The sequence below is a fragment of the Cuculus canorus genome, chromosome Z, assembly GCF_017976375.1.
Source record: "Cuculus canorus isolate bCucCan1 chromosome Z, bCucCan1.pri, whole genome shotgun sequence".
Taxonomy (NCBI): domain Eukaryota; kingdom Metazoa; phylum Chordata; class Aves; order Cuculiformes; family Cuculidae; genus Cuculus; species Cuculus canorus.
The window spans coordinates 16,109,293-16,123,844 of record NC_071441.1 but is presented as its reverse complement, the minus strand read 5'-3'; the positions used below and the strand labels follow the sequence as shown (position 1 = coordinate 16,123,844).

The following is a 14,552-nucleotide window of genomic DNA, read 5'->3' as shown; positions in this document are numbered from 1 at the left end:
TGTTAATCATCATTCAATCAACATCAGCCAATCAAACAGCCTGTCCAGATACCTCTGTACAGTTTTCCTTCCCTCAATCAGATCAACAAGCCTGCACAACTGGGCTTTGTCTGCAAACGTACTGAGATAGCACTCAATCCCCTAGTCCAGATCATTGATAAAGATATTAAACACAACCAGCCCCAACATTGAGTGCTGGGGAACACCAATGGTGATCCGCTTCCAAATGGATTTAGCTCCATTAACCACAACTCTTTGGGCAGGGCCATCTAGACAGTTTTTTACCCAGCGAAAAGTACGCCTGTCTAAGCCACAAGCAGCCAGTTTTTCTAGGAGAATGCTGGAGGAAACAGTGCCAAAAGCTTTACAGAAGTCTAAGCAGACAACATCCACAGTCTCTCCCTCATCCACTGAGTGGGACACCTTGTCAGAGAAGGAAAGCATGACAGTCAAGCTTCTGCCTTTCATAAATTCATGCTGACTGGACCTGATCACCTGCTTGTCCTGAATGTACAATGTGACGGCACTCAAGATCATCTGCTCCATTAATAAATGAGCTTGCTAATGAGAAACAACTTCTGCATTTTCAAGTAACTCAACTACTTTAAAGGAGAAGCTCATTACTTTACTTGACCCTCACTACAGCTACTAATAATTCCAGATCTCCCCTTAGAGGGAGATTCCCTTGCATGCTAAGAGAAATCTCCATATTCTGTATGCTTCTGTTAGCTGAATTCAACTTAAATTCTACTAAAATTCAACTAAATTGAGTTGAACTCTGTATTGTTAAGTAATTTTTTGTGAACACTTCAGAAGTCTTGTCCAATACAAAAAATATCAATTAAGCCTAAAATAAGGAATGAATTTCATTTGGGCCAATCCCTCTGTTGAAGGAGGAATTAAATAACAAGCACAGGGATTCCAGAAAAAGGCTTTCTACGTATTAAACTAAATGAGCAGAGTCCATCTGGAACAATTCCACATGGTATTGCATCCAAGCTTCATCTCCATGGAGATGACATAATCACCTCAGATCTCCTAGTAAGCTATTCGTTCAATTTTTTATATTGACCGTTAAGCAATGTTCTAAATAACTCCTGCGCATGCCAGGAATGCTGAGCCAGAGAGGCTCAACCTGAATCTCTGCTGAACAACTGGTTTTCAGTACAAATAGAAAACAGGCACTGAAGAATATCTGAAAGAAAATCCTGACTGTACCACATTTTCATTGTTACTTTATAAGATAATTGAACATGATGCCAAGCAGCAGAAAGTTCCTTTAACTAAGGGTAGGACTAAAGCTGCTTTGTCATTAATTGCACTAGATAACTACAAATTTAGCAATAACCTTGCTGGATCGAGTGTATCTATTTATGTTCCAGACAAAAATACAGATAAGTGCAGCTGTCTGCCTGTGTGTCACTCAAATCCTGCCTTTCTTAGCTGTTTTAAGACCATAAAAGAACTAGCTTCCTCTTCTCATTGCTGGCAGCAGTGCTGGGCAGTCTTCCAATTTATGTGTAAAGCCACCAGGTTTTCCAACAGCAAAATTACTTCCTGACTTGTAAATCACTGATACGTGACTGTCACATAATTCCCTTCAACCTATTCTATACATTGATTATGAAGTAGGTTCTACACACATAGCAAACTACGTAAAAAAAAAAAAAGTAAATAAATGCTTGCAGATTACAAAGCATAATATATAATACACATAAAAGACCTTTGAGAGACACATAAATTCTGCGTCTGGGTATAATCGGGGATTCCTGAAGGGCTACCAGTCTCCTGATTTTGAGATCATACATTTTCAGAATAAATACTACAAGCTGATGATTCTGTTCAGCTTTATTCTTGGCTGAAGCCCCAAATTCCTTGAATGAAGCAAACAGCAAAGGTAGCCTCAGTCAAAGCAGAGGTAAAGATGGACTGTGAACAGAAGACAGAGCATCAGGAGATCATCAGTTTTCCAGTCTTTTGGCAGAGTCACAGAGCATTAGAACAGCAGCGTGGGGTCTTCTTAAGAAGGAAGTAACTGTTCATGGGGTTTTCCAAAACATGTTTTCTTCGGAAAACTAAGGCCTCTTTTCCCTTGTGCCTCTTTCTTCTGGGACGTCTTTTGGCATTTAACAGAACACAATAGAATCTTTGGGCAGAACCATGCTCAGACCTGCACCAGTATGGCTATCACCAACCAGATTATCAGGAATTTCGTTTAATATAATTTTCCTTTGTTTTTCCTGAATGAACAGATTCAAGTTCCTTTTCTGATGAGTCATAGGTCCATGATATATCACTGTCTCCCCAGATGCAATCTGGAAATCTCTTGATATTTGAAACTAAATTTTCTATTTGCCATAATGGCCAGAGCATGTCTATTCCACCTCTGATTTAATTTTCCTGTCTCCTTCTTGTGTCTTTTTCTTGGCTTGTGTCCATTCAGAGTACTGCTTAGCCAACCAGGCTAAATCTCAGCTTCCAAACCCTAAGCTGTGATCAGTTTGGCAAGATGAAAGCAAAGAAAAGATTGCTTCCCACAGCCTAGTGATAGGCAGTTAACAGTAACCTAGACAAATATCTTCCAAAGCCAAAGCAGTAAAGCCGGGGTTTAGAAGTCATTAATGGGTCTCAGACCACGTTCTTGATGTGGTCATCCATCAAAGGTATGGTAAGCAATAGTGCCAGAAACAGCACTGCCCTACCTTTGGCAGTTCCTTTGGCTCACTTCATAGCTTTTTAATTTGAATGTCCTAGTGTATTAAGAGCTGCTACATGGTTGACCCTCTTGCCCCTTACTAAATACCTCTAATGCCTTGGAAGAGGTTTTCTTACAGAGTTTTTCAATGAATTAACTAAGGTGACTTACTTACTTAAACTTTTACAATTTGAGACATTTTGTTTGTTTTAGAGTCCTTCGTCTTGTTTCTGTTTAATATTACTTGAGGTTGGTAACAAAACAGATTTTTCACTATGTACTACAAGTAGAGCTGCTTCCTTTCTCAACAGAAATGGTACTGTCAGTGCTTCCCAGCACAGGCTACTGATGTAATTACCTCTATTTTTTCAACCTCTAGAGTCACTGGCTAAATTTGTTGATTTTGTCACTGAGCTACACGCTCAGTTCTTTGACTCTAGTGAGTTGATGAGGAATTGGCATTCCTCTTCCGGGGCACTCTCCAGAGTCCACTCATTGTTTCACATGCTTTTTCAAGGACAGACAGATCAACCAAGAGTCACCACTGCACAGCTGGTAATTCTTCCTAAAGACCTATTTTTGTCTCAGGGCACCTTCAGGAACTTTTTTTCATGCATAAAATAGGCATCCAGAGCTACCAAACAATAGAGGAGCAGAAGAAAAGCAGATGCAGTTTCACCACAGCTGCCTTTGCTCCATCAAGAAGGGTATTTGGTGGATTATGAGATATGTGTTTTTGTCAGGAGTCTGGGAAATCAAGGAGAAAATCAAGGAATGACTAACTTCTTTTATGATATTTATTCCTAGCATGTACTTTCATCCACAGTTATGACCTATTTCTAGTCTGCCAAGGGTCTAAAAGATAGTATTGGGGTTTGTCAGTCGCTAGGCTGGGAGGCAGGAGTTGATACTCAAGCGTCACCTAAACTGTATCTGCTTCGCTGCTCTCATCCTGTCTACTTAATGGAGTTTTATTACACATCCAATGAAGTATTTCTGACTCACCTCAGTACTAACAGCTTCATCTGAGGGATTGATCAGGACTACAGTTTCTAAGACATCACTTCTGTGATGAAGAATCTTCTGACCTGCAAGTACAGAGAGGAAAAAAAAAATAGAAGAAATTAATTTCAACCAGGATGCTTTAAACCAGCACTTTCCATGAGCTTGTTGTCCATTGTCACACTGTGCGACATTTCTCCAGTTACCCAGAGCAGCACATACCAGACACAGCAGCTGCTGCGCTGCTCTGGCCTTCAGAAATACCTGTGGTATGTTGTCCTGTCGGCCAGAAACTCTGGCCCAGAAAATCCAAGTAATGAAAACAAATGGCAACAGCACCAGGTCCTGTCCCTTCACCCTGGCTTGAAGAGCCCCTATAACTCACCTTGTTCTCATAGAGCTGGTGTGGATCAGTCACCGATTGAGCATCTGGCCCTGTATTTTCATGGATGTATTTACACCACAAATACAGCCGAGATTACACAGTCCTGTAACATGACCAGGTCACTTAAAATAGAGTTTTTCTAGGAATGATGAACTGCTTAGCTGCATTAAGAAGAAAATTAGCATGGGCTGCAAGAAATGAATACTTGGGCTATAATGCCAGGGCTGCCCATCATGGCTAACAAGCACAATTTGTGAGACAAGCAAAGGAGGCCAGGGGTGTCCTCATTGTCCACCACCACCAGCACTGTTCAGCGTGGCACTTCAGTGCTCCCTGACATGCACTGTGGGAGAGCTATCCAGCCAGGCAGCACTCCAGGAAAACACCAGGTCCCTGGCTGCACCAGGTAAACGCTGGGACCCACCCTGCCAAAAACTACCTTTTCAGCCTTAAGCTAATGCTAACATTGGGACACTGAGAGAAATTCCCCATGGGGATGATAAGACAGTTGCTGGCTCATTTTTGTCCAGCTTACAAAAGATGTAGCAAGCTATGTTAGGAAGTGAGAGTGAAAGGGGGTGTACAAAGAGCAGTGGCTCCCAAATAAATAACATCTGGGTAAGTTTGGAGCAGTCTTGCAGCCCACTGGCTTTCATACTTAGTAGTTAGTCTGTCTCTGTATTTAATAGTGATATTCATCTGACTAGGAGTGGATGCCAGAAAAACACAACAGTACTCCTGACATTCTTTTTTTCATATGTTAATTAGCAAGTTCTTATCAGGGTGTCTTTCTGTGAGAACTGCAGTCAGATTAATTAGCAGCCACATTGTTATTCAGAAATCCAGACTGGTAATTAGTCCAAAAAAACAGAAGAGCTGTCCTTTCCCAGCAATCCACTTGGTGCAATATTAATCAATTAAAATAATTAATTGCGCTCAAAAGGAAGTTCGAGTGACACAGAACAAGACACCTATTTGCCAACTGGGAACAATTTCCTGTGAAAAGACATAAACCCACGAATGGCCGGGCTGAAAAACGCTTTGCCTTTAGTAGGGCACCCACGGCGGGCTGAGAGAACTGCCTCAGGGCTGCCCCCCGGGCCACATAATCCCGGGCTGTGCATCCTGCCGCCATCAGGGATGTCCATCTCCTGCCTTCACCCACTGAGCTCGCAGTGTGCTGTGTCTTTCCTTTTTGCTCTGAGGAAGTTCTGCATCTATAAGTGGAAAAGCTGATAACCAAATGATGGAAAGTGAATAAGAAGGGAAAAGAAAGAATGTTCCTAAAATGTGAGACGGGGTTATAGTTTACTTTCTTGTGAATGACAGTGCCTAGAGATGTGTGGATAGTAATCTAATTAATCTGAAGTATTAGATTCTTATTAAGATGTATTCTTTTGGTACACTTCCTTGAAAGGATATAGACTGTATTTTATGAAAGCAGAGGCGGGCAGGTCTCTCTCTGCAGCAGTCAGTTATGGCATTACTCTTTGTAATTTAATTCATTTAAATGCTGCTGTTTCCCTTTGCCTAACAGGAATGCAAATATAAGTCTACATTCAGTAAAACATCCAGATGGCTCTGTTACCACAGACTCCTTCTGAGGATGCTCTGCAAGCTGATATTTATTAGTTATCCTGCAGATTTCCTTCGAAGGAAGAGATTAGGCAGAGTTTATTTAATCTAGTCTTTAGTGTTGGACAGAAAACAAAAGAAACCAACACTCTTTAGTTTCCACAGAAATTTCTCACTTAATGGTCCGTGACACAGAGCACACACTTTGCTCAGGCCAGACTAAGCCTCATAGGTGGTTAGATATTACACATTAAACACAACTAGAAAAGAAACACAATCAGATACATGCAAAATTAGACAAAGACGCAGAGTTTACCTGACTCAAAGTACCTACTTCAGGCTTCACTGAAGCTGCCTCAAGACAAATATCTGTGTAGCTGGGAAGGATTTGACCTGAGGAGTCACAACTCTCGCTGACCAGCAATGATCTTTGTTACTTGCATCCTACTCTTCCAAGGGCCACCCTCCTCCAGTGGTTGCGTGGTTTCATGCACCTTGAGACTGATTCCCAGAGGCACGTACACACTGCCTGTTTAGACCTGCACGTGTGACTGCCTCCCTCTTCAACTTCTCAACATCAACAGGTGTTACTGCTTATCACAGAGGGTGGGAAGCCAAGCACTGGTAGGGTGAAGCCACCGCAACGACTCCCATCCCATGTAAGACCTGGGAAGTTTGCAGCTATTTGCTGTTATCAAAAACATGGTCCTGTGTCACTGCTTGAGAAACAAAAACTGTATCTTTTATTAAAACTGTTGACAATTTTGAAAGAATAACACAGGCCAGCAGCCCATGTTGATTATCCTGAGATGCTCAGCTGGAATGGAGGAGTCTCCCACCAAAACAGTTTTATCAAACAGAAACAAACTATCACAGCGTGGGAGCAGAAAGCAGCAACATTTCACAAACCGGCAAGAGACTGCGACTTACTAAACTACAGATAGAGGGGGAGGATCCGATACTCATGTAGAGTATACTAACTCTACCAGATTTTTGCAACCGATCTATACACATTTGATGGAACATTTTTGTGACGTGGCATTTAGAAAGGAAGAAACTTCTAGGGTGCACAAAGGCGGCTAGGTGGATAGATTTTACCTGTTTCTAGTTTCTGGAAAGCATGCCAAAGTCCTCTCTAAAGACATTCAGACACAAATATTAATCTGCATGGAAGAAGTCAAAATATCTGCTCTTCAGTTTCATTAAATAAGGCTTCAAATTAAAAGCAGATATTAATAAAGAGTCTTGGCAGCTGTTTGCATCAGAAGGAGACAAGAGAGGACAAATAAAAAACAAGTGACAATTTCTTAAAGGGTGGTTTCCACATGCCTCATCCCAGTCCATGTGACCATAGGATCCTATTGCTCACCTACTCAGCCAAATATCAATGACATTCATAAACATTATGGAGATTGGAATGGTATCAATTACATTTTTAGAGAAGTGACTGAACAGGTTTTTAACTTCCACAGTTGATCTTTTCAGGCCAATCAAGCAGGAAGATCATGGGACCCCCTTTTAACAGTCACTGTGTTAATTTTGTGCAAACATAAAATGCAAATGAATGGCAAGGAAAAGAAAGAAGCCCTCCTTCAAGTTTTGTTTAACCAAGAATCATTGACACAATTCTCCTTACTGGACACACCTGTGCAACAGCAGCCCACAGGGATGCATATTATAGACAACAAAGGAGTTCCCACCATCCCAGAAGGACATCAGCATTTGCCTGCTCCCCATCAATGCCATTCCTACACAAATTAAACTCAGAGAAGCCCATCCACAGAGGAAACAGGCAAGTCTTTCCAGTGAAGATTCCTGGCAAGAAGAGTGAAGGGACAATATCTTCTCCCTGAAGATGATGACCGTTTCACACCTGAGCTGACATTCCAACACAACCCTTTGGCAACTTCAAGCATCTTTGCATTTCATGGCAAAGAACTTTAAAGTATTGTTTCTCTGTCAGAAGAGATGACTGATGTGTTATTGCAGTCATCGTGCTGGGTGGCATTATCAGATGGCAGAGCTTGCAAGACTTGCTAATGAAACTTCCCACAAGCCATGAATAGACAGTGATCTCTGCAGCTGGAAATGTTCAGTGCTGTGCACTTACTAAGAGCTCTAGTTCCCAGGGCCTCCTAGTTGCCCCTGTCTTGTGGAGAAAATTCTGGACACCAAGAGGTGTTAGATGGGGCATGGGCCTTGAGCTGCTAACACTCTGAAAGACAGTATTAGGGAAATACTATGCTGGAAAGCAATAACTGATGTTCAAGGACTATCTCAACTACATCTTTTTCAGATTTACCATGACTGATGAAAATTACCAGAATGTTATCATATTCTCTGAACACAATATGCTCAAAACAATAAATTCCTCTAGTAAAAAAAAAGTTAGCTTTTTACCTAACCAAATCAAATTTCTCATTGTTTCACCCTCTTTGTTCTAGCAGCAACATCAAATCTGTCCTCTAAAAAAGACAGGTTGACCTTGCATTCAGCATGGTTCTCCTATGTTACCATCTGATTATTTGGAGTTCTGGATGACTGCTCATCTGATGGTTGCTATTCCTTATACTAAATGAACAAATCTACTTATCCTTATTTTCAATTCAAAGATCAATGGGCATAAATTGTCAAATATCGCCATAATTGTAATCAGACCCCAAACCTTCCCATGGTCAGTCTTGAGGCACTACATTGTAACAATGATTCCAGACCAAGAAGAAAGGACGGAGATCCTCCTTTTCAGCAGATTTGCAATTATCTGAATAAATTGTCCATAAATTATATGAAGCATTCCATCTCTTTCACCTTCTTTGTTGACATGGGACGACCAGAGCACGTTGTTTCCTGCTGACCTAAACTGCAAGTTGGAGAAATAATGAAGTGTACAACATTAAGAAAGGTAGTGAGTTTTACAGAGTTGCCAAAGAGAGTTCTGATGTTTTAAAAATTTAGAGTTCTCTGTTTGCAAGTAAGAAGAAAATTATTTGCAGGCTGGATGGAGAAATGGCTGTATAATGTCCAGGCACTGGACTGTGACAGCAGAACTTCAGAAAGCCCCTTCCAGGCATGCTCTGAAAGCCCTGCAGATGATGCCAGGAGGTATAGAGGCTAATCAGTCAGTCATATAGAAGTCGCTAACATAATGGGGAGTGCTTAACACAGGCATAAATCCATTTACATCAGAGAAGATAGAGTCACTGCCTCCAGGGTTCAGTTCAGCCCAATGACTTCTTAAATTTAAGATGGGTGCGAGGAAGGTATGGTAATTTCTTCCAGCAAGAACTCTTATATGTGTGTGAATATCAGAGAACTTTACACATTTCTAGGTGAAAATAAAATCCATACCTGCTAGGATGCTGAGTTCATGTGACAGCTGTGAACAAAAAGTCAGCTCTACTAACACTGCTGAGCCCTCTGATGGTGACAAAGATTTGGAAAAGTGACACTGTCTGCAAAGTGTGAGTGTTTTCCTTGTAATAATATAAACTTGCCTGCTCTGAACAAAATGTTTAGTTCAGATTCATATCTAATGTAAAGCGCTTTTTATAAAGAATTATGTACCACATCTGCAAATTTTCATTAATTGTTCTCGCATCTGATCTGCTGGAACACTGAACTGTGTTGTGACTCTGCATGAAGCATAAATTCCTGTTTTATCTTTTCCCTCTCCACACATAAACAGAATTTATATTCAAGTTTCATACAGTTCAGCTGCAGCCTGGTGATAGTTCACATCTGACTTGCAACAACTTACTACAAATCTTGAAAGGCAATGCCCTGCTGCACATCACATTTTAGGATTTTTAAACTCAAGTTTATTTAATGAAATAATGCTAGTTGCATGCAATTTCATTTAAGTTCTTGGAAAAGTCCTTATCTGTCAGATCTCATTTGGGTTTATGCTTCCAGGTAATAATAGAGCCCTGAAAGTGGAAGACTAGACAGAAGATGATAATGCAGCCTGAAGAGTGACTGTAAAATTCAGCCTCCAGTTACTGTACACAAGCCAAATCCACCAATCCTTGCTTAGGACTCTTTAACAGCAGCTAGAGAAGCCGACCTGTTTGCACTAATATTCATAGTTGGATTCATATCTTCAGCTTCAAACTTTAATCTCTAATACTTGCAGGCTTTTGAACTGAACTGTGCTAGGAGCTGCTGCAAGAACTGCAGGTGATAGACTTCACCACTTTGTTACCCATTCCCACTGAAATCCCCTACTTCAAGATATCAAAACGTTTTCACACACCATGCTCATCAAAAGAATAATTGTACCAATATTCCACAGTAAATATTGATTTCTTGCACTATTTGATAACTTCGTGTGACACCTAATTTGTTGTCACAATACAGCCATTTATCAAGTGGAAGCAAACTGCTGCCCTTTCACTCCCGTCTGTTACTGTCAAGGGCAAATCGTTCCCCTCAACTATAATTCTGTACCTTCAGCAACAGTATTTTTCACATAACTCTTATGTTTTACAACTTCAGGGCTCTATGAAGGACTGCTGAAGCATTACAAACCTCCTCTGAACAAAGCAGTAGTACAAAAAGTACTCTGAAAAAAAGTTGAAGCAAATCACTCTAAACCACAATAAGAGCTTATATATGATATTTTTAATGCCTACTAAGATGGGTTTATCTCCAAAAAAAGGGATATGCCAAAAGACCTGAACCAAGTACCCTAGGGATTTTGCTACTACTTTCACTGAGACTCTGGGCAGGAATGAAATTTAAAACCATGATTGCTGAAGATCTCAATAAAATCAGTCAAAGAGAACAAGAATACACCCACTATTTATATAACAAACTTGCAATAGCAGTAGAATCCCATGCTCCTGACAAAAGGATTCAGTCTTGACTTTGCTTAAGGAAAAACATATACAGTAGCCAACCACAGCATCAATCTGTTCAATGAGTCTGGCTGCAAGTTATCACTATCAAGCATTAAAATTCACAGTATCTTCTTGAAGTGAGTGACTGTCTTTGATTACTGAAAAAACTTCTTCCATTAGGAAATCAAATATTCCTTATTCATCTTTTGATAACCAATTATTCCCAATACCTAAGATCTCATATTTCTGCATCAATTAGTCAATATCCTAAGCAGTGGTTGTAGAGATAGTGGGTGCTTGACAACAGTCTTTCCTTTCTCATTTGACACCTAATTCTTGCTGTAATCAAGCATGGCTGTCTCCGAACTCCATCATTTCTCTTCTTTTGTTGTGTTATTTACAATCCACATGGTGGATAAAGCTCAAATCCCAGCAGCCTTGTCTGCACCTTTTGGCAGCACTGTAATTTCAGTGAGAGAATGGCAAGCAAAGGACATAAATCTGAACTGGCAGAGCTGGAATTACACTTTGCAGACAGGTGACTGCAGCTTTATGACCCTACTCCAAGAAATGATCTCCTGTAATTATAGAAAAGGAGGGGAAAAGAGTGTTGAGACAGCATAGCAGTTTAATACCTGGGCAGCATTGTTTACCAGAGGGCCATGCAATGTCCTCAGCCATAAGAACTGCCTTGTTCAATAGTATGGCTGTAGTCAGTGTGGCTCTGAGCAGCAAAAAAACTAACCCAGGTGTCTGATGTGGGCTTTCATCAACAATTTATTTACCTGAATTCATCTCCCTCAGGAATCACCCTTCCAACCTTGACATGAGAGGTTTCAGAGATAGCTAGATGGCTGCTGCACCCACAAACATGGTAATGTCTTTATGTCTTAATTGCTTTGGCCTTGAAGCCTTTTTCAGTCTTTTCAATGATTTTGCAAGGCAATAAACAGCACTTATTAATGCTCCATATAACCAGAATTTAGGATCTTCCTCCAAAACCAGCAAGAGCCAACTGATGAAGCCTTCACACTCACAAGCTATCATCCTACTCGGGGACTTCAACCACTCCAACATATGCTGCAAAAGTAGCACAGCAAGCTGCAGGCAATCCAGGAGACTCTTGGAATGCATTGAAGACAATTTCTTATTCCAGCTAATAGAGACCCCCACCCAAGGGGATGCAATACTGGCCTCATGGTCACTAATACAGGTGAACTCATCAATGACATTAGGTTCGGGGGCAGCCTGGGCTGAAGTGATCATGCACTGATGGAGTTCAAGGTCCAGAGGGATATAGGACAGGCGAGGAGTATAGTCAGGACCCTAAATTTTAGGAAAGCAGACTTCCAGCTCTTCAAGGAGTTACTCAGTAGGACCCCCTGGGACATGGTCCTTCAGGACAAGGGAGCAGAATAGAGCAAGCAAATATTTAAGAACTTTGTGGTTTCCATGAAGCACAAGAGCGCTCAGTCCTCAGATGTAGCAAATCAGGCAGGAAAGAGAAGGGACCAGCATGGCTGAGTCAAGACCTGCTGGTCCAACTCAAGAACAAGATGGAGCTGCACAGGCAGTGCAAGCAAGCACAGGCATCCTGGGACATGTATAGGGACACTGCGTGGTTCTGTAGGTACCGGCTCAGGAAGGCTAAGGCGCAGCTGGAGCTGAACTTGGCAAAGGAAGTGAAGACCAACAAGAAGGGCTTCTACGGGTATGTCAGTCAGAAAAGGAAGGTTAAAGAGAACATACTGATGGTTGAAAATGGTGACCTTGTATGAACAGACAAGGAGAAGGCTGAGGCACTTAACAATTTTTTTGCCTCAGTCTTCACTGAGAACCACTCTTCTCACCCCTCCTCGGTCATGGGACAAAAAGATGGTGACCAGGGGGGGTAAAACCTCCCCGCTGTAGAGGAGTTAATGATGAGCTGAAGAACCTGAACATATACAAATCTACAGGACCTGATGAGATGCATCCCACAGTCCTGAGAAATTTGGCTGATGTGGCTGCCAAGCCACTCTCCGTGATATCTGAAAAGTCATGGCAGTCAGGAGACATCCCCAGTGACTGGAAGAAGGGTAACATTGTGCCCATTTTTAAAAAACAGTACAAAAGATGAGCCTGGGAACTACCGACCTGTCAGCCTCACCTCTGTGCCTGGGAAGATCATGGAACAGATCCTCCTAGAAGACATGCTAAAGCACATAGAGGACAGGAAGGTAATTAATAGCAGCCAGCATGGCTTCACCAAGGGCAAGTCCTATATGACCAATCTAGTGGCTTTCTATGATGGGGTAACCACAGCAGTGGACATGGGTAAACCAAAGGATGTAATCTATCTGGACTGCTATAAAGCATCTGACATGGTCCCCCACAACATCGTTCTCTTTAAATTGGAGAGATATGGATTTGATGGGTGGACTGTTTGGTGGATAAGAAACTGTTTGGATGGTCATATTCAGAGAGTAGTGGTCAATGGCTCCAAGTCCAGATGGAGATACGTGACAAGTGGTGTCCCTCAGGGGTCCGTACTGGGATCAGTGCTGTTTAATATCTTCATCAATGATACTGACAGCGAGATTGAGTGCACCCAAGCTGAGTGGTGCAGTTGCCACGCTGGAAGGACAGGATGTCATCCTGAGGGAGCTGGACAAGTTGGAGAAGTGGGCCTATGTGAATCTCATGAGGTTCAACAAGGCCAAGTGTAAGGTCCTATACCTGGGTTGGGGTAATCCTTGATTTCAATACAGGATAGGAAATGATGTAATTGAGAGCAGCCCTGCAGAGAAGGACTAGGAGGTGCTGATCAAGGAGAAGCTCGACATGAGCCAGCAATGTGTGCTCACAGCCCAGAAGGCCAACCGTATCCTGGGCTGCATCAAAAAGAAGTGTGGCCAGCAGTCAAGAGAGGTGGTTCTGCTCCTCTCTTCCTCTCTTGTGAGACCTCATCTGGAGTACTGCGTCCAGTTCTGGAATCCTCAATGTAAGAAGGATAGGGAGCTGTTGAAATGGGTCCAGAGGAGGGCTACAAAGATGATCAGAGGGCTGGAGCACCTGTGCTATAAGGACAGGCCAAGAGAGTTGGGCTTGTTCAGCCTGGAGAAGAGACGGCTCGGAGACCTTATAGCCACCTTCCAATACCTGACGGGGCCACAAGAAAGCTGGGGAGGGACTTTTTACAAAAGACTTGTAGTGACAGGATTATTGGGAATGGGTACGAACTGGAGAGAGGCAGATATAGAGTAGACATAAGGAGGAATTTCTCCTCCATGAGAGTGGTGAGGCACTGGCATAGGTTGCCTGGAGAAGTTGTGGATACTCCATTCCCGGAGGTGTTCATGGCCAGGTTAGGTGGGACCTTGAGCAGCCTGATCTAGTGGGAAGTGTCCCTGCCCATGGCAGGGGGGTTGGAACTGGATGTTCTTTAAGGTCCCTTCCAACCCAAACTATTCTATGATTCTAAGATTCACTGTGCAGAATGGCTTCCTCAAACGGGTATTTTAATCTTATTTAGGAATACTTTCATGTTTTGCACACCAAAAACACTGGAGATACTGTCTTCTCTAAACAACTACCTTTACAATTAATTTTATCTTTAGAACTTAGAGGTGTGAAAGGATTTTAATCCCATAGAATAGAGATAAGGAAACAATCTCCCAGGTATGCAGAAAGAGAAACTTGAATCTTTGCCAATCAGAGTGCTGGAGTGACAAAACCCTTTTGGTTCTGCAAGGTAAATCTCTATTAGAAAATGCATTTGAAAATACCGAATACCTTAAAAGCTATGCATAATGGATTTGGGGTTTTTTTTGACAGACCCCCTAAGTCACCTTTAACTACTTCCCAGGGCTGAAATTCTTCCATAAACCGCTTGCCTGGCTATTAAGATATTTATATTTTTTAACAAGTATTAATGTTATCACTGCAGACCTTGAAACTCGAGCTTACGAATGGCAACAGAAAGCAGAAACCAACATCCAGAAATTTGTGAGAAATTTGTGCAAGACCATCTAGGCAAAAGCAAAGCAATTCAGGCTCTTGCTCTCTTAGTTTTTGA

At 41.9% G+C, this 14,552-nt stretch overlaps 1 protein-coding gene across 1 annotated transcript in view; it reads right to left on the bottom strand.

Annotated features, from left to right (window-relative positions):
* MAP1B (microtubule associated protein 1B) overlaps nt 1-14,552 on the bottom strand; it is a 74,244-nt gene that overhangs the window by 19,854 nt on the left and 39,838 nt on the right. Inside the window, exon 3 of the mRNA XM_054054117.1 lies at nt 3,701-3,783. Within this exon, the coding sequence (XP_053910092.1) occupies nt 3,701-3,783 (83 nt within the window). The remainder of the gene's footprint in view (nt 1-3,700; nt 3,784-14,552) is intronic.